The following is a 21,190-nucleotide window of genomic DNA, read 5'->3' on the forward strand; positions in this document are numbered from 1 at the left end:
GAGGCAAGCTACCAGAGGACTGTAAGGCACCCTGCCAGTGAGTCACCTCACTCAGGTCCTAGGATTGATGATGATCTGAGTCCTGGGGTTGAATCCCACATTGGGCTCACCACTTGGCGGGGAGTCTGCTTCTCCTTCTCCCTCTGCCCACTGCTCCCCCTGTTTGTACTCTTCTCTCTCTGTCTCTCTCTTTCAAATAAATAAATAAAAATCTTTAAAAAAAACTCCATATCTATCATTGTAAAAAATTTGGGAAACTAATGCAATACAAAGTTAAATTATTTATAATGCTAAAATGCAGCAACACCTAGTATTAAGATAATAAGGAATATGCACCCATGGCACATACACGTACTCACGTACACACATATATACCCACACAGAGTTGGAGTCATACTATGTCAACATACTTGGCATCTTTATTATTTCTACTTTGTTTCATATTAGGGATTTCTCCTGGTGTGAATTTTATTGGAAAATATATATGTTATAGTGGGGCAGGGGGCAGAGGGAGAGAAGGAATTTAAACATGCTCTATTCCCAGTGTGGAATCCAACTTGGGGCTTGGTCTCACAACCTTGAGATCATGATCTGAACCAAAATCAAGACTAAGACGCTTAACTGACTGAGCCACCCAGGTGCCCCCTGAAAAATATTTTTAATGGATGCAGACTATCTCATTGTAGAATATAATTTATCATTCTTATTGTTAGACATTTATTTATACTATTTTCATTTTTTTTCACATTATGAGTATAAGTGCTGTGAGACAAATTTGAATGTAGTTCTGTTTTTAAAAATGGTTATCCATTCGATAAGCTTTTTCCCACGTGAAACAGTATTTAATGTAGCCAAATGCCCACACTTTCTCACTGGAAAGATCTCAAATTCCATATACATCTTTAGATGAAATCATGTTCACATACAACGCACATAAAGGATAATACATAATGAATTTGTCCTTTGAATTATCTTTGGCTTTACTTTTCAAGTACCCATTTCCTAAGCTTGCTGTCAAAATTTTAAGCTGTTTGTATTAAGATCTGAGAGATTATCTTTTTTGTATGTGTATATCTATCTTATGTTCATTTATAAAATGATGTCCTGTATTTTTAGTATTCAAAATGGCTGATCAGTATTAACTTGATTTCCTTCTCTTGAGGCATGAGAGCTTGCCTATGCTGGATGATCTCAAGATGCTATACATTTTTATGAATATGTAGTGGTTTAGGTTTTCTATATAAATGCATGGAAATAGAGGAGTTAAGGATTCACAGTCTTGTAATGCATTGATTTTTAATAGATAAAATAAGTTGACATTTTTCTATAACTCAACATGGTTAAGTGATCTCTGTTTTTTTTTTTTTTTTTAAGATTTTATTTATTTATCGGGGTGGGGGGAGAGCGAGCACAGGCAGACAGAGTGGCAGCAGAGGCAGAGGGAGAAGCAGGCTCCCTGATGAGCAAGGAGCCCCATGTGGGACTCGAGCCCAGGACGCTGGGATCATGACCCAAGCCGAAGGCAGCTGCTTAACCAGCTGAGCCACCCAGGCGTCCCAGTGATCTCTGTTTTTTTAAGTTGATGAGCAAAACACACAGTTTTGGAATGATGTCACCAGTCAGTTGAAATCTCTTATTTCTGAACGAGGCAGTTCCATTCAGGTGTGTTAAAGTGCTACCGTGTTGAACTCGCTCCTGTGGCTGAAAACCGAGGTGGGAGGTAGAGTCTTCCCAGTTCATGTAGTTATTACACTATTAAATTAGAGGGCAACATAGAATGATTTTGGTGCAACAAAACCAGGTGAGAGCTTGGAGAGACCAAGGATTCTATGGGCTTCTGGATTTCTTACAGTTCTTCATTCTTTAATTTAGAAGTGACATGTAGAATAGAAGAGAGTCTTGGCTTTTTAAAAAAGTTCCTTGGAACACTGACTCACTCCTGTTGGCCAGCATTTTGTGGCTGACTGCCTTTTTCAACTCTTTTAGAGAACATTTTTTACTCATACTTAGCATGGAAAGTATATTGCTAGAAAATGTATTTTCATTTGAGATTTTGTTTAATATTTCATCTTAGGAAATAGTATTTCAATCAGTGTGAACACTTAAATCATTTTGCCACCTCTTTGGTCATCCTTATTAAGTCATTGTCCCTGAAAATAAAGTCTAAATAGTATGTGGAGAGCATTAGATTCATTCCATCAAGAACAATGTAATGAGGCACTTACAGAATCAGCCAGCCATGAAGTTTCAAGGATCAAGTCTGTGCATTATTTCATTGTGTACTCATTGTAAGCCATTATTCCTTTCCCCCAAAGACTAAGAGCTGTTGCTTTCTAAGTAATCTGTCCCTTTCACCAACCCCCTTCCCTGCCTCACCAAAGAAAATTTACAAAGGTAGATGAAAACAAAGGTGGCATTAAGAATATATCTTGAGGGGTGCAGTGGGTTAAAACCTGTGCGTTTGGCTCAGGTCATGATCCCAGGGTCTTGTGATCGAGCCCCACGTTGGTCTCTGTGCTCAGCAGGGAGCCTGCTTCCCTCCTCTCTTTGTCTGCCTCTCTGCCTACTTGTGATCTCTGTCAAATAAATGAATGAAATCTTAAAAAAAAAAAAAAAGAAAAAAACATATCTTGATGTAAGGGGAAGAAAGTTGTAAGACAACATTTTATATTAGCATCAGTGTCTTGTAAATTTTTATTTTTAAAGTTCTTAAGAGACTTTAGAATATTTCTGACACCCTGGATTTATTATTTCTTAGTTGCTTGACATGTTTGGTATCTGTCCAGTACTCCTCATATACACAAGCTCCTGGAAGAGTTGCTGTCTTAATTGTCTTTGTCATCTTTTTTTCTGTTCATTAGAAGAGTTAGGAGATATTTCTTTTAACTTTAGAAAAATACTTACAGAAACATTTCTGTAGTATATTTTAAGATTTCCCCATAGTCTTTTTCTTATAATACTACTGTTTGCTCTTTGCATTTATAAAGTAATGAAAAGTATAAAGAAGCAAGTAAGTAATTTGGAATGGTGTAGATAAGTGTTATTGACAGTCTGGTGTATTGACTTGGGACTCTGGAGCAGAGCTCTGTATAGTTGGTGGCTGTCCCTATTACCAGTGGGGAATCATCCAGTGAACATGGTTTAATTTCTTGACTTTTTTTTTTTTCTAATTTTGTCTTATATTGAGAGCATTTTCCCATGTCATAAATATAGATAGCTTGCATAATGTTCTTTTATGTACTGATTTTTTTTTTTGTAGTTGGTGTCTATTGTTTTATTTGGTGACTTTCCTGTTGCTTGACATTTATACTTCGCCAATTTTTTTTTCTCTCTAATAAGTAACCTTTAGAAGTACCCTTCAAAAAAGATCCTAATATATTAATTTATATTGACATCTCTTATTATTTTCTTAGAACAGATTCCTGAAGTAGGCTTATTTGACCAAAGGAATGGATATTTTTAAAGCTACTGATAATTGTTTCTCATACATTCATGACTAATAAAGTGTGAAGTACTTATGTTGTATAAAGCACTGCGAGGAGGCCCAGATGGAGTGAGCGATAGAGGATAAAGAAAAAGAAGCAAGTGGTACTGTTCCTGAGTTCTGGAACTTACTATCGTACTATAGATGTTAATGGCTCCCATTTGGCTCTGCATCAGAATCACCTGTGAATTTTAAAAAGATGAAATACACTTGTAGTGATGGATTCATTTACCTATTTCAGGAGATTTGTGTGTTTACTTAAAGCTGCTTTACTGACTTCAGGGCACAGTCTTTTTTTTTTTTTTGAGAACTGAAGTTCAGCTGAAAAGGAAGTGTGTTTGTTTGCCTGTTAGGAGAGGGTAAATAAGAGTATTATGTCTATTTTGAGATGTCTTCTTTTAGGCTAATTTTCCTATCATAGCAGAATAGAGTCTGGAACATTTACCGCATTTGGTTTTGTGATATTTCACTTCTCATACTTAGATTGCTCAAATTTATCATTTTTAATCAAAAGTCCATTAAAATGAAAAATTTTTTTGAGTTTTAAATAAAAGTAATCTAACAACTTGCTGCGATGTTGGGTCCTATCCTGTCCGTGCCCAACTAGAATCGGACTTCTCTTTTCTAAATAGAAGCTCTGATACAAGTAGTGTACCTGTCTCTCCTTCCTTGGCATATTGTCCTCCACCCCCAATCTTAGTTGAAAGTGCATTTCAATACATCGGGTCAAGGCACCGTGTTCCCATTATCATGTGTGAAGTCACCAATGCTAATTCAGACACAAGGGACTTCCAGAAAGTGCCCACTCCTTGTTTTATTCAGAGTCAGAAAACTTTGGCGGTTTCTATGCTGACAGTGTACTAGTTAACATTGGCTCCTACCTCATGATACTCTAAAATAGCCGCTTGCTTGCTCATTCATTCATTCATCTTTTACAGAGTTGTAGTCTGTGTTTACCTCTTTATTTGCTGCCTCATCCCCCTTCTCAACCATTTGGCTTCGGAGTCGCTGCTTCTCCTTTCTGCTTTCTAACGCAGAAGTCCAGTCATATTGGTACATTTGAGTATGCTCTTTCATTTTTAAGCTAGTACGTTTGACCAGGTGGCTATTGAAAAACATTGTCTGTCTTTTTTCATTTGTGAGCCAATCGTAGAGGTTAGCTAGTTACAGTAATCATCTAAAAACCTCAAAGGATGAGCTGAGATTATCCCCTAAAACCACATGTTTCCTCTGCGAGAGACCTATAGCTGTGTTTAATTTTCTGGGGCATTAGCTTCAAGGGAGATCCAACTGAGACTTAAATGTTAGACCGTTCTGCTGCAACATTTGTATTTCCCGTTAAAGGCCTCTGAAACTATAAATTTCACCCTCCTATTTTGCATATTAAAAGATCTTCATTTGATTGCAGTACAGTTGTGTGCTTTTAGTAAGTGATGGTTATAATCATTTCTACAATAGGCTGGCTTCAACTGCCAAGCGCACCTAGTAAGAGTTGTTAATAACCTGGTCTCATCTATTTCTGTGTCACCGGTAGGGATATAATCTATCTTCACTTGCTTTGAATATTATAATTTGTGTTCAAAGTTATAAAATCCTAAGGTGCTATTGAGAAAATTTTTGAGCCTGGATGTGGTATTTTTAGAGTTCACAAACCATTCCAGAAATGTGAAAATCTTTATTGAGTACCCTCAAAGTTACATAGGATAGAGGGGGAAATGAATGCGTTACACCTGTTTTTCTTGACTTGGGGGGAGAGAACTGAGAAATGACATTGATTGACTTATATTGAACAAACATTTGCATGGCTTTTATACACTTAAAAATATTTTGGCCTTATTTCATCTTTTTTTTTTTATAAGATATGTGTTTTTTTTTTAAGATTTTATTTATTTATCAGAGAGAGAGAGAGGGGGAGAGAGCGAGCACAGGCAGACAGACTGGCAGGCAGAGGCAGAGGGAGAAGCAGGCTCCCTGCTGAGCAAGGAGCCCGATGTGGGACTCGATCCCAGGACACTGGGATTATGACCTGAGCCGAAGGCAGCTGCTTAACCAACTGAGCCACCCAGGCGTCCCCTTATTTCATCTTTTTAACTTGGTTTTTGTTTTTAATCTTTGATACTTTGGCTTATAAGCCTAGTTCCTTCAAGTCACAAAGTTAGATGTAGTCACTTCAGGTCCTGCTGTTAACAGAAAAAGTAGAGGATGGGACCGCTCAGGGCCAGAGCCCTCTGCCACTTGCATTCTAGCTGCTCTGCCAAACTTGGTTTTAATTTGCACGGATTCCAGGTGCCCTTGTGTTCCCATCTGCCTTTAGAGAAGTGCATTTCAGTCAAGGTTTTTTGCAGTGTGGGGGTAGAAGTGGTTTCCATCGATCTCATCCCTAAACTGTATCCATTTTTGAGGTTTTTGATATTTTCACATAATCATAGCCACGTTGTCTTGAGTACTTCTTGTCAGAGAATGTGATTGGTGTGTTACATGATATATCTCATTTAATCCTCCTCTACTGTATAAGTGTGGTTGGTGTTCCCATTTTATTGATGAAGAGGTAAAGCCAAGAGGTTAAATAGGTCACCTAATAGTTAAGCCAGCTGTTCAGTGATAAAGTTGTGATGTGAATCTCGATTTTGCAGTTTCAGATTCTGCTTTTGACAAGTATCTTCCCACATCTCAACATGCTTACAGACTTTATACACTGCCCAGTTATTTAATTTTTAAATTTTTTAATTAAGATTTACTTATTTATTTAGAGAGTGTATGTGCATGCCTGCATGAGCAGGGAGGTGCAGAGGGAGAGGAAGAGAGAATCCCCATGCTGAGTGCAGAGCCTGACTCCCCACTGATCCCACGACCCTAAAATCATGACCTAAGCCCAAATCAGAAAGTTGGACTATTAACTGACTGAGCCACCCAGGGGTCCCTGCCAATGTTCATTTAGTTGAACAATTTAAACTGTAAAATATTTCACAATAACCTTTTTATTTTTATCTCCTTTAAGTCTTTCTGTTATACATGAATATAAGAATAATGAGCATGTGTTTATTATTAGATCTGGCATATTTTGGTAAAACCTCACCAAGTCTGTATTATATCTTAACATCTTAGTCTTAAGTAAAAGTATGCTGGCTTCATGAATATCTGTACTAATAATGTGATTATGTTAACTGATCTCCATTTCTGCCCCCTTTTTGAGGAATTCTTTGTGTTCGTCTATTTTCTCTAATCCTTGTGTTTGATATTATTATTATTGAGAATTTATATATTTGGCCTTCTTCTTGATATTTTATGTGCATTAGTGACAGCAGAGAAAATAAAGATATAGTTGGACTGTAATCCAAAGACCAAAATAAATATCTATAAGACTATACTGATACTAATAAATGACTAAATAAAAAGTGAATGGGAAAAAAGGGGACAAATTTTCTTACAGAAGAATTCTAAATAGTAGAAGTAATATGTCCCCCTCTAGAAGGTGGGGATCTTAATTCCCCTCTTTTTGAGAATTGGCTGTACTTAATACTTGTTTCCTAAGAAGAGAGGAAGGAATGTGAAAAATACTAACTTTATAGTGGAGAAGTGACAGACTTACCTTAACCAGGTGACCAAGGTTAATATCACTAATGATAAGTCATGGTGATATCGTGAACCCTTGAAATGGTACAATGGCATGGACATTTCACCTCAGTGGAGTTTTCCCCAGACCTTATAACTCCAGTTTAATTGTAAGGAATCTCAGAACAAACCAAAAACCGAGGGCCATTCTATGAGATACCTCACCAGTATTCTTCAAGAATATTGTGGTCATAAAAAAAATTAGGAAGGACTGAAAAACTGTCCCAGGTCAGAGGAGATTAAGGGGATGTGAGGATTTAATACAATTTGGGATCCTGGCATGAAACAAGGGCATTAGTGGGGGTTGGGGGGAACAGATGGATTGCAAATACATCTGTTAGTGTAGTTAATAGTATTGTATCAGTGTTGATTTCTTAGTTTGGACAACTATACCAAGGTTATGTAAGATGTTAACATTGGAGGAAGTTGGGTGAAGAGTGGGTAGGGACTCTACTATTTTCACAACTTTTCAGGAAATCTAAATTTTTTTCCATCCCAAGAAGTCTTTAAAACCCAGTTTTCCAAGGCATATGGTGTCACCCACATTTTGGGCTGAGAATTAGATATAGCAGTTCAGGCACAGGTACCTGGCATGTGTGGAACCAGGACTCAGCCACAGATCTCTGTGAACCCTTGAACACACCTGGTCATTGTCAGAGATGTATTTTTCTCTTTGGAAATGAGTTCTTTTAAAAAAAAAAAGGTTTTATTTATTTATTTGACAGACAGAGATCACAAGTAGGCAGAGAGGCAGGCAGAGAGAGGGGGAAGCAGGCTCCCTGCTGAGCAGAGAATGCAATTTGGGGCTCAGTCCCAGGACCTTGAGATCATTACCTGAGCCAAAGGCAGAGGCTTAACCAACTGAGCCACCCAAGTGCCCATGGAAATGAGTTCTAATGAAAGCTTTTCAACTGATTTTATTACTAGGGATTGATGGTTGGTAGCCTTCCCTATGACAGGACTGAATTTGAGAAATGCTTACCAGTCTTACACCTGCTGCATTCTTATGGCTGGATATTCCCACTCCCACTTGTGTCTTTAATTTTTGTCGAGTCATTCTGCTACAACAGCTGTTTTGTTGTCCCTTTATTCAAATTGTTAAGGTTTTGAGGGGGAGACAGAAGGGGGTTTAATAAGAAGTACTCCAAATTTTCTGGAATCATGTTTTTTAAAGTTGGGATTTTCAGTTATCATTCAGGAAAAATAGATTCCTTGAAAATTAATATCCAGCTTAGAGAACATGATTTTTCTGCTGATAGATAGGAGAGAAGGACTTAATTCTTTAGAAGTTTGAGCTCTCAATTTCTTTATGATAAATGCTTTTTGTGTGGAGATGGAATTCTCCAGAAAAGTCATTATGATTGTATGAGGAGCATAAATAGGATGGGATTTTGATAAGTGAAAATATTTTTTCTTCGTTTTAAAAAATCTGTGGAGATATTTACCTGAGGAGGCAATTTCACAAGTAAGGGAAAAACGTTAAGAAAGTCAAATCGTCAACTGTACCTAGGGATTTGCACAGAAATTACTCAGTTGTTTGTTAATCTGCTCAGTTCATTGAAGTTATGATTGTACACCGAAAAAAATAAGAAGGGAGTGCTAATATTTACATTGGCAGGCTAGTTATGTAGCTAGTTATCTTGATTTTCCAAGTTTTAGTGATTTCTTTGAATATATATATATATTGCTTTTAAATTAACATGAAGAACATTTAGGTAAATATAAAAAATTCATGTTGCACATTTAGATAATGTGTAAGATTGTAGATATTTTGGGATTAGGCAACTACTCTAAGTATTTTACTTTCTCCCTTTCATTCCCTGGCATCTGTTCCCTTCATCTCTTGGTGTTGTGCAAATTGCTCCTGATGCAAAATGCTATTGTTATTTATAATTTTAGCATGGCAATACAAACGTTTAGAGGTACATGTTTTTGAAAGAAAACGAAATGTGGATAGGTATTTCTTGCTGTCAAAATAAGAAATATGTAGCACTTTCTAAAATGTTTTAAAATTGTTTCAGATTTAAATGTGTTTTTCAGAGTCAAGCAGCATTAGTCAAATGTTGCTCTTCATTTTTATTGTAGTTTTGGAAAATGAGCCAGGCTCTTCAAAATGTAACCTGACCTGAAATACTTATATTTATTTTGTTTGTATACACTTGCCTTTGTTGAAAGAGCAGGGTAGGGACACCTGGGTGGCTCCATCTTCAACTTGGGTCATGATCCCTGGATCCTGGGATCAAGCCCCGTATAGGGCTCCCTGCTTGGCAGGAAGCCTGCTTCTCTCTCTCCCACTCCCCCTCCTTGTGTTCCCTCTCTCACTGAGTCTCTCTCTGTCAAAGAAATAAAAAATTAAAAAAAAAATCAAGAACAGGGTAAAAAATGGTGGTCTCTTTTCTCCATTCATTATACTTTCTGATTGTGGAATGCCTGTGGCCATATGGCAATTGGGTGACATTTTTGTTTTGTTTTTTGTCTTTGAGAGAGACAGAGGAAAAAAAGAGAATATGAATCCTAAGCAGGTTTCACAGCCAGGGTAGAGCTGGATGGGGCTCTATGCCACAATCCTGAGATCATGAGTTGAGATCAAGAGTCTGGTGCTTAACCGACTGAGCCGCCGAGGTGCCCTAGTCATGTTGGTTTTTATGAAGTACTGGGCAAGAAATAAAATGGCAGCGCCTATTATCACTGCTTCCCTTGAAGTTATTTCCCTTAGTTCCTCAGAATCCAGATGGGGATAATGTTTTTGTAATTTGAAAAATACTAAACTATCCTTCCAGGCTACCTTCTCCTTATGTTCTTACTGATGTTTTCAAAGGATAAAGGAGATAATCCCAGTTATACCTGGAAAGAGATTGTTTTAAAACCATTTAAATAAATAAATAAAAAAGATTTATTTGAGAGAGAGAGAGAGAGAGAAGGAGGGAATGTATACGAGCACACATGGGCACGCCTGAGTATGTAGGGGCAGGGGTGGAGAGGGAGAGAATCCTCAGACTGACTCCCTGTGGAGCATGGAGCCCGGTATGAGGCTCTGTCTTGAGATCTGTGGGATCACAGCCTGGGCTGAAACGAAAAGTTGGTCACTTAGGGATTGAGCCACCCAGGTGCCCCAATTTAAAACCATTTTAAAGCAAACATTTTACTCCTAATTATTCCTGAGACTAGGCAGTGTTTATCAGGGAGCCAACCATCTCTCTTGTAAATATAATTTGTGATACAAGATTATATATTGGCTTTGCCCTAGTTTATGTACAAGAACTCAAGGGATACTTTTCTGTTGGGAGAGGGTCATTTTGTGGGAATGGCTGGATCTCAGAAATTACCATCGTTACCCAGGTAAACCACGGTTCCTGGTTTTTCGCATGAGGGTTAGAATTCATTGCTCAGACATTGGACATTGAAATGGGTAGATAAAACCCTGGGAACTGGTTACTCACCCTCATCTCCACAGAACATTTGTTGCAACTTCTCTCAGCCTCTGTTTCTGCTTTTTAGATGGTAAGAGGTTAAGCTGAATAGTCTCTCACTTTTCTCCTTCCAGATTTAAAAATCTGGATCTAAAGTTTTTCACGGTATTCTGAACTGTTGAGATGGATTAAAAACAACGGAAGAAAGAGGTTCAAATAAATAGCCTGAATGAGGCTGAGTTTTGCTGATCTCTTTCCTCTTAGATATCCTTGTCTGCTCCATGACCAGTTCTGGTGGCTTCAGAGAAATCTGTGCCCTCATGGTCACCTCTGGAAATGTCACGGCCTTTGTAAGTTGGCCTGCATCTCTGTGAGATATTTGGCCGACTGGTTTTCATAACGGATCCCTTAATGTTGATACCCAGTGCAGGTCTGTGCTCTGGGGGGTTATTTTTCTTATCTGATGTTACAGCAGTTACTGAGTTACTGGTTAGTTGCAAGTTGTGAGTAAAACTAAAATGTTATACTTCTGGTTTTGTCAGCATACCAACCAGAAGGATTTGGTCCGTGACAGGAAACTTACTTGCAAATTAATCATGATTTTCAAATGTGTACTTTCTGTAGAGTTCCAAACAAGAATTTTTTCCCCTGGCATATTCAGCATTCTTGAGTGTCCCACTGATCTAAATGGAATTCTGTGATCTAGAAGCTACAGAACACATGTTGTAAAGACTGCAAAGACAGATTTTTCAGGTCAGAATGAATTTTAAGAACTTTGTACCTTTAATATTTCAAAGGGAAAAAAACTAGTAAAATTTGATGTACATTATCGGAGTTTTGATTTTGCACAATAATAAAAATAAAATCTGCTTGGATAAGTCATTTTCAATTTTTGCTGCTAATTCTTCAAAATTTAAACTCAGTTTAGAATGGAAAAATAGAGGTGTAAAAATAAATTATGTGTTAATGAAATTTGAGCTACAGAGGTACTCTAATAAATGTTTTGGCATTCAGAAATATCTGCATTTTGGTTTTTTTTTTCATTTTTAAAAAGTTACAGTATCAGTATAATCAATGTCTCATCACAAATTGTACCACACCTTAGTAGACTATCACTAATGATATGTAGCCTACTAATAGAATTTTGACAGAAACGTATGGATGTTTGAATTTCCTCTTTGTCTTGTCATAATTCTGTTCCGGAGTAAGAACAGATTTGTAGGTACAGACTCCTTCTTTTATCTCTTTAGCCCTTTCATTAATGAATAAGAATGTGGTGGGGCGCCTGGGTGGCTCAGTGGGTTAAAGCCTCTGCCTTCAGCTCAGGTCATGATCCCGGGGTCCTGGGTTCGAGCCCCACATCAGGCGCTCTGCTCAGCAGGGAGCCTGCTTCCCTTCCTCTCTCTGCCTGCCTCTCTGCCTACTTGTGATCTCTTTCTGCCAAATAATAATTTTTAAAAAATGATTAAGAATGTGGAAGAAATCAATTACCTAAAAGGAGAGTAGGAGATACCTATCTGTCTACCCACCAAAAAAGTGATTATACTTTTTTATATATGCAGGAATTACAGAGAATATGGGCTTAGTTAATATGGGGATGAATTTCCTTGACCTCAGATCAGTAACACAGGGGGCATTTCATGTAGGATATTGGTCACCGTGGATTTCAAATAAAGTTCATTATACAGCCATGTGTCTGGGATAAGTGGTGATAATACTGTGTTTGGAATAAAACCCTATGTTTCTTTATTTAAAAAAGTATATTAATAGGCATGTAGTTGGTTTAAATGGACAGTGATGGCCAAACCTTCTGCCTTCATTTACAGGTTGTTTATTGAATCTATTATTTTTTGTGTGAGTCAGTTTATTCCCAATCCCATGTCTCTCTCTCTCTCTCTTTTTTTTTTCTTTCTCATTTATTAACTAGAGGACGATTTGAAGGTCAGAAAAGTACATTGATAAAAATCCTATTTACAGACCATTTTATGGTTGTTTTCTTCTGCTACGCGTTAGCCTTGGCCTTGCTTGCAAGGTCATGCTCTGATATAGCTATCAGGAAGCACACAAGGTAAACTCTGGGCATAGAGACCAGAATGGGTCTGTTATATTGACCCAACAATGTGATTACTGGTAATTGCTACAAACTTTATGTAATTAAAAAAAAAATTCTAAACCATCATTACTAATTTCACTTCAGTCTTATAATTTCAGGTTAGACATTCTGAAAATAGTTTCTTTGGTGTCTGTGTATCATTTCTTAGGGAAATGATAACACAGAAAATTGAGTTCTAGGATTGCTGAGTTGAAAAATAGTTATAAACTTAAAATCTGAAAACTGCATGGGGATATTTGAAACCATAGGATGCTTATATAGAGGGTACAAAAGTTAAATTTATATGCACTGAACGTTCGGCATGTCAAAATGACACAATTCCTAATGGTTTTTAAAAAGGTGTTTGGAATTTTTGCATTGAAAAAAAGTAGAGCTGTAGTTGGGTTTCTTAAACTAACATAGAAATATCTGGTACTTCTGTAACGTTCTTGAAATATTCCTATATTTCTGCAACATAAGGATGTAGGCTTGCCAAGGAATCTGACCATCAGCTAAGTAGCTGTTTCTGAGAGATAAAGCTTTGGAGTTTCAGCTTAGTATGAAAGGAATAAGCTCCTATCCCAAGGCCCTGGGTGGGTTCTGTGTGGTTTCTTTTTATTGAATTGTAATTGGCTTGGGGAGGAGTGATGGGGGAGAGAGGACAGTTCCTTTCCCTATCCTGAAAGAGATTTACTGCATAACTAGGGTACTGCTACCAGGGAGCAGAAAATTAATATGCATTTCTCAGCCTGGGTGGCTTTTTGACACCTGATGATATGGCAGTACATTTAGATGATAAGGAAAATCCCTGATCACAGCAGGAACATCTGTTTTTTTCTGGCAAGAGGGAAAGCAAAGCTGAATGGCTGTTTGGGACAGCCTCATGAGTGAAGGATTAAAATTGTAATTAAAAAATAAAGGAGAGTAATTCCTTATGGTATTTTTCTTATAAAAATCGTTAGATAAAGTAGTAGTGGCTTTACTATAATAGATTATTTTTTGTCATTAGCAAATTTAATAATTATTTGGATTTTGCATATTGGTACTACTGACAGATTTTTCTAAGTCTAATGAAAAAGATTTCTGTTTTTATTTTGGAAAACAGAAATATACAGAACGGAGGCATTAATTTGATCATAGAATGAAATAGATTTAAAGTCACATTCTCCAGTTTTTTTTTTTTTAAATAAATGCAGCTCTGACTTGTTACAAAAATATTAATGGCAAAGATTTTTGTTGTTTTTTTTTCCCTTTAGGTTAGAAAGTACAGGTTTTTAAAATACATTTAACTTAAAAATGTTCACTTTTTTGGTAGCTGATGATAGTCTGATCCATTAAATATGTAGATAATCTGCATAGACATATTAAGACTACCATTTTTTTTGTCGTTGTTTATACATCTACAGACATTCCTTTCTTTCAAAAACAAATGAAGGAAATGCCTTCATACTTCGTCTTTAAAATTTTTTTAACTTTTATTTTTTATTTAAAAATGGGAACATAGGAATGCAAACTCACAAATAAACTAAGAGAAAATTCTTTTCAAAAATAAATTAACATATATAATTTGGAAGAAGAAAGCAGTATGTTTATCAATATGTCCTGTCAGGCACTCCTACTCAAAGTTCACATAGGTAGTGAGTTTAGGTTCATTGCTAATCAGAATCAATGAGTTCGGGAATGTTTTGAGAAATGCTCATCAGATCTTTCGGAGTTCAAATATTTCAATGTCAGTGCAATGCTTATAATGAGTTTTTTTTTTTTAATTCTTTTTTGTGTTTATTATTATGATCTCTCATAGCTGCTTCTTCTGTTAAGTACATTAAATATTTGCTGTATACCTACTTTCCGAAAGGCTCAGTGCTGGACATCATGGGTAGGGGTAGGAAGATGGTCCTTTCTCCAAAGCTTACAATGTAGTTGGGTTTGCTAGAGGATATGGCATTTATTTATTTAAAAAACTTTATTTTCATTTAAATTAATTAACATATGATATATTATTGGTTTCAGAGGTGGAGGTCAGTGATTCATCAGTCTTATATAATTCCCAGTGCTCATTACATCACATGTCCTGCTTAATGTCTGTCACCCAGTTACCCCTCCCCCCCACCTCCCTCCTCTCCAGTTTGTTTCCCATGATTAAGAGTCTCTTACGTTTTATCTCCCTCTCTGATTTCATCTCGTTTTATTTTTTCCTCTCTTGCCCCTACAATCCTTTGTTATATTTCTTAAATTCCACCTGTGAGATCATATGATAATTTTCTTTTTCTGATTGACTTATCTCGCTTGTCGCTTGTCATAATACCCTCCAGTTCCATCCATGTCATTGCAAATGGCGAGATTTCCTTTTTGATGGCTTAGTAATATTCCATTATCTCTCTCACACACACACACACACCCCACCCACAACCCACATCATCTTTATCCATTTATCTCTTGGTGGACATCTGGGCTCTTTCCGTAGTTTGGCTGTTGTGGACATTGCTGTGTAAATATTGGGGTGCAGGTGCCTCTTCAGATCACCAAATTTAAGACTACTAGGTTTCTAAAATCATTTACACCAAAATAAATATTTTTAAGCTGAAAATAGTATGTACTTTATACATTTCAATTGGAAATCATGAATATCCAAGCATGTATTGTAAAGGAGAAATCATATTGCATGTTATGGTGTTTGCTGATATACCCATAAATACAGAATCACAACTTTCTAGGACTCCAGTCTTTGTATGAACTTTGGATCAAGCTCAGGATTGTGAAGAAGAACATGAGTGCAATGCGAGTAGTGCCTACATGTTGCTATCCACAAACTAAAGTATATATTGCATAGTGATTCCTAATACATTTTAGAAATTCTTTGCTTTCTTGACAGAGACTAAGATACTTCAGCTGGGCTTCTCATACCTTATAAATTAATGCATGAATTCATTATTGACATTACCATAACAGTATTGAATTAGGAAAACTTTTTTGATATGAGGGGTTAATTTTATTTTTGTTATCTATTAACTACTCAAAGTTGATTCTGTAAATATAAAATTGAGTTTTTCGGGTGGAGTTCAAGAGGACAATTTTTTTTTTTAAATCTATAGCTCTTATCTCCTTTAATCTGATTACTTTGTGATGGCCTGAAACATGAATTACATGTCATAATTGATGAAAATGGAGAGATGTCACACTGCCTTTTGGATGCAATTGGAAGTAATCACATTATCCACAGACATTGTATATTGTAGGTGTGACATTAAATTGAAATGGGCATAAAACAGAGTTACACATCTTGTATAAATCTACAAGTACAATCATTATATTTCAGTGAAAATGCATTTCACTGATGCTTATCATGATGCCTTTTGAAAGCATTCACTTATTAATTTTTAGAACAACTTATAGAAGTGTTCTTTGAAAATTCTGGGCATCTGAACCATGTGAAAATAGGAAATACAATGCATATTGAAGAAAAAGCCCTTCATGTTGGTATAGGCCACTGAGCTAAGTGCTTGAGTTTAGAGGTGAATGGTGATCTTCTCCCTCGGTTTTGCTGGAATAGTGGAAATAGCAATTTTAAAAATTAACTAAATTATAAGTCAGAACTGTAATTAGAAGTAAAATTAGAAGATAGTGGTAACAAAAAGCATGACATGCCAATGTCTGTTGAAAGTCCGAGAATCTTTCTTAGAGAAAATAGTGATTGCATTGGGTGTTGAAAAATGGGAAATGATCTTACAAGAAGAAATGGTATTGGAGTCTAGGCTCCAAAAGAGCTTAAGTGAAGGCAAAGAGGCGTGTGGCACCTTGAGCATGATTGTATGCAGATTCCTCCACGCTAGCTGTGGTGTCTGCCCCACAGCTCCAGCGTACTTTTTTTTTTTTAAGATTTTACTTATATATTTGACAGAGAAACAGTGAGAGAGGGAACACAAGCAGGGGGAGTGGGCGAGGGAAAGCAGGCTTTCTGCCTAGTAGGGAGCTCGATGCGGGGCTCGACCCCAGAACCCTGGTATCATGACCCAAGTCAAAGGCAGATGGTTCACGATTGAGCCTCCAGGCGCCCCTCCAGCGCACATTTTAGTACAGTCGTCTGTGGGAGGTGGCAGAGAACATTGCTGGAGAGGTTAAGGCGGGGATCAGCCTCGGGTTCGAAGGCTGCTGTACTGGCTTCAGATGAGAGATTGGGTCGAAAGAGGTACAGAGCATGATGGTTATTTTTCAGGAGGGCACCGGAATTGATAGTGTAAGCAAGTTTCATTTTGAATCTGTTGATTTGGAGGTATTTTTGGGGATGGCCGATTGGAAATTTAGATCCTGAATTCAGTGCCTAGAAGTTGTCGGGAGGGAGGAGTTGGCTGAGGAGACAGGAGTGAGCAGGCCATAGATAAGCTATTAAGGGCCATTGCAGGCAAGAAAAAGAATGGTGGAGATTCAAAAGGAATAAAAAGAATGTACCATTAACAGCCTGGATTAGTAGATACCAAGGAAAGTGAGCATTTTGTGTCTTCTGGTTTCTTCGTTTTCAAGATCCGCTTTTCCCTTTGTAAGTTGTATTTTGTCTTTGAACACCCAGCTCACTGTCCACTCTTCACTAACAGCTCCAGCGTCCGTTGGTTATCTTTGCCTGAATGAGTTATTTCATTAGGAGCTGAAGATGGTGATTTTTCTAAATCTCTTCATTATTCTGTTGGCTCTACGTGGCGTTCTTCTGAAAAGACGTGCTTCCCCTCATCCACTGGCACTGTTGGTTTCCCAGAAATACAGTTCCTAGTGAAAAGGCAGAATAGATTTTTAATGCCTTGTGTTCAGTTATTCCTTTTTCAAAGTAGAGCTGATGCAGTAATCACCTCTAATGGTGGAAAATGAATAGAGAAGCCAGGTTGTCAGCCCCAAGATCGTGGCATAAAAACTATACTTGTGTGTCTCCGTGCTCCCAGTCCCTCCTCCATGGACATTGAAGATTCTGCCCTTAATACATTTATCTACCCTTTATGACTAATTTGAATTTCTTGGCAGTAAGTCAGCTCATTTTGCTTTGTTCTCAAGTTACCACGCAGCAGTTTTAAGGCAGAGCTCCTAGTATTTTGAGATACAGTGGGCTTTGGTTTCTTCTGTTGCTTTATTCTTTTCCTTTGTCTGTGTCCTTTGCTTATGTTCCCATTTCCATGTTCCTGCAACCAAGGTCAGTCCCTAATTCCTGGATATGGAGCAGCATCGTAATCTTCGTGGTTTCCTTGTGCTGGAGGTCATGTGCTCTGTTAACAGCTTTCTGAGCTGCGGTAATCGGACATGTGTAGAGGTTTCCTAGTAAAAATATTTGCTGCTGATGTTTAATTCTGTTGAGGTTTTAGTTTATTATCTAGGTATACTAAGAAGAAAACTTTTATTAAAGTTTCATACTGAAGTTTACACTGATAAATATTTATAGATCTAAAAATATTTTCTGTGCACCACAATAGTGGCATAGGTTCAGGACTATCGATCCATTTTGAAGCTTTTTTCTCTCTGATGGAATTCGTGAAGGAGCAGAAAACAGAATCTTGGTCTATTGCTATGGTCTATGCAATGCAAACCTATTACATGATACTTTTTTGTTTCTCTGTATATGCTGCTCAGATTAAGAATTGAAGAATAAGAAGCAGTCATGTGTATAATGTATACAACCGGATTATCCTTAACAAAGTTATTAAGGAGAATGTTTTGGTCCTTCACTTAAGTGGGGAACTGATGGTAGCATTTTAAATTTGTCCTTGTAGAAAATATTTAGATTTACATGTTGAGCTAGAATGTTTGACTTCTCTGCCTTATCCTAGCCTTCTCATTTCTCTTCAGGACATTGAAATTAGGTTTTGCAGCCCAAAAGCCAAAGCAGATTGTTGTACGTTATTATTTCAAAGATACATCCAGTAACATTTGGTGGCTTTGGGATGTATTTTTTTTTAAGATTTTATTTATTTATTTGACAGAGATCACAAGTAGGCAGAGAGGCAGGCAGAGAGAGGGGAAGAGAAACAGGTTCCCTACTGAGCAGAGAGCCCAATGCAGGGCTCAATCCCAGGACCCTGGGATCATGACCGGAGCTAAAGGCAGCAGCTTAACCCACTGAGCCACCTGGGCTCCCCGGGATGTATTTCTTTTTAAAAGGTTTTATTTATTTCTTTGAGAGGGATTGGAGAATGAGTAGAAGGAGAAGTAGATAGACGGAGTAGTAGACTCCAACACGGAGCTCGATCTCAGGACCCTGAGATCATGACATGAGCCAAAGGCAAACTTGCTTAAGCAACTGAGCCACCCAGGTACCCGCTTTGGAACATACTAAATAAATATTTATCAACTAACTAGGTTTTTATTTAAAGACTTCACTTGCTATAAGCATGTTGGGGCAAGCAATTATGCATCTATTATGTACTCTGTATTGGGATAGATGAATTTTTTTCTTTATTTGATATTTGAATTAATGCTTCAACTAACCCATGAAGTAGCTAACAGAACAGTCTAAAGGATCTTAAGTCGCTTGCCCAAAATCACACAACTACAAAGTTGTAAATAAAGAGTAAGTTCCTTAATCTTTCTTATTTTAAACATTTTTGGTGAATTGTAGAAAATATCTCACAATATTATTATAAGACTAGAAAGAAGAGGAAAAGAGAACATCCCATGATTGAGAGAGAACAACAGTCTTGTAGAGAAATACTTTTCTTTTTCTGGTGCATGTAACTGGCCTGTGGAGATTGGTTTGGGAGGGAGTGCAGGGAAAATGGTTCGTCTCCTGTATGCATATGCGCGTGTCGGCCTTCCTGCTCCCGCCATTATATCCCCTTCCCCTAGACGGATGACTGCATTCATGAGGCCTAATCTGGGTGAAATGTCCTCAGTCAGCTATTTTGTATAGATTTGGGGAAAATATTTTAAGTCTGCAAAATCATTTTTCTGCTACTTTTGAAAGACCAAGTGCATCGTTCATTTGCAAGGTCTGTTTTTTGACAAGACGCCTTTTTGTTTCTTTTTGAATAGAAAGATGAAAACTACAGAAGCCTTCCACGGGATGCTAGTAACTGGTCTCACCAGTTTCAGAGAGACAATGCTCGCTCATCTCTGAGTGCCAGTCACCCAATGGTGGACAGGTGGCTGGAGAAGCAAGAACAGGTAACATAAATTAATCCTTCTACACGTGTCATTGGTGTAACTTCTAGCTCATACCCTGAAACATGTTTCTCTCCATCACTGTGATGATTAAAGGTCAATTATTCTAACAGACTTCAGGTAAGTACCAGGCTTTCTGTCAGTTTGTCTAATATGAGTACAGACAGTTTCTGCGGCGGTCCCAGATCAAAGGTTTCTCATAAGCAGTTATGAATATTTGCTGTGGATTCTGGAGCATCCTGCCTTAAGAGCTTGTTACATTGCCGAAGCACAGACATTTGGAAGTGAACAGTACAGTTTATGAGTAGACTTTCAAGACCACTTATAGGTTCTCTATTGATGGGGAACAAGTCAGAGGACCTGAAGAGGCAAATTATAATGTTCTATCTTACCTGACTTCACTCTGCAGGAGAAATCCATGCGATAGTGTTATTTCAGAATTTACCTGATTTTGTAGGGTTTGGGGACTTCCCCTTTCATAAATGTCGAGGAACTGTTAGAGGTTTGTTAAGTTTTTAGAGGTGCTTAGTTTACTCCACAGGGTTGGCCATTCATGAAACCAGAATCGTTTACCACTCAGTGTAAGTAACTGGTTTGTGTCCTGGGAAAAACAACTGTTTGCAAACTTGTTACATCACTGGTAGAGAAGCCTTCGCTGCATGAAGACTAAGGATTTATTCGGTAAGTTTTGATATATAAAAAACAAATTCTTCCAGTGGTGTTGTTTAAAGTCTGAATTGTTTATTGTTAGTCACAGTGTTTTCTTTGTAGTGGAAATTCTAGGATTTTCTTTGTAGTTTTAAACAGTTTTTGTATTAAAAACACACTTCTCTCCTTACTTTGTCACTTATTTGCTAAAAAAGCTCATTTAAAATGGAAGGCTAACAAGTGTACTCAAGAGAATGTTTTTGTTTTCTGTTCTGGTAATTTCTAAAATTATCAGCAATTCTATTGCCTGGATATTGGGATAGTTGTTTTTCAATTTAGATTCATGATGTCAGTGAAAAGAAATCCTAAATGTTTTACTTAATTCATCTTAGTTTGTATTTTATAGCATAAACCTCCAAAAACAATTTTGTGTGTCGGGGGTGTTAGAATATGAAACAATAAAAAAGGACAGTTTGCCTTTGATACCATGGATGGTATCACAAACATACTGATTTTTATCATATCATAAATGTTAGAATACATTATCATATCATAAATGTTAGAATACATTAGAAGCATTGTGTGATGGAAATAATTTTAAATAATTAAAAAACCATGGAGTCCTACCTAGGAAAAACATTTTCTAAAAATAATACAGATTTTAAACTCTTTGGTGATATTATTACCATTTTGAAGTGAATATTTTGAAGAGTTAGTTTAGCAGGGGCCTGTAGTCGGACTGGCTGCATAGAACCTGCTCGTACAATAACTCTATCCAGTGATGGGATGCCTGCCAAGGGGTTAGTAGAA

General features: G+C 37.3%; 1 protein-coding gene across 15 annotated transcripts in view; it reads left to right on the forward strand.

The window, feature by feature from the left end:
* The window catches only part of PARD3 (par-3 family cell polarity regulator), a 653,655-nt gene that overhangs the window by 299,353 nt on the left and 333,112 nt on the right, over window positions 1–21,190 (forward strand). For all 15 annotated transcript variants that reach the window (XM_045069142.1, XM_045069153.1, XM_045069147.1 and 12 more), the window contains exon 5: window positions 19,604–19,735. In XM_045069142.1, the coding sequence (XP_044925077.1) occupies window positions 19,604–19,735 (132 nt within the window). The remainder of the gene's footprint in view (window positions 1–19,603; window positions 19,736–21,190) is intronic.

Source organism: Mustela putorius, unplaced genomic scaffold, assembly GCF_011764305.1.
Source record: "Mustela putorius furo isolate JIRA1106 unplaced genomic scaffold, ASM1176430v1.1 tig00003913_pilon_pilon_pilon, whole genome shotgun sequence".
Taxonomy (NCBI): domain Eukaryota; kingdom Metazoa; phylum Chordata; class Mammalia; order Carnivora; family Mustelidae; genus Mustela; species Mustela putorius.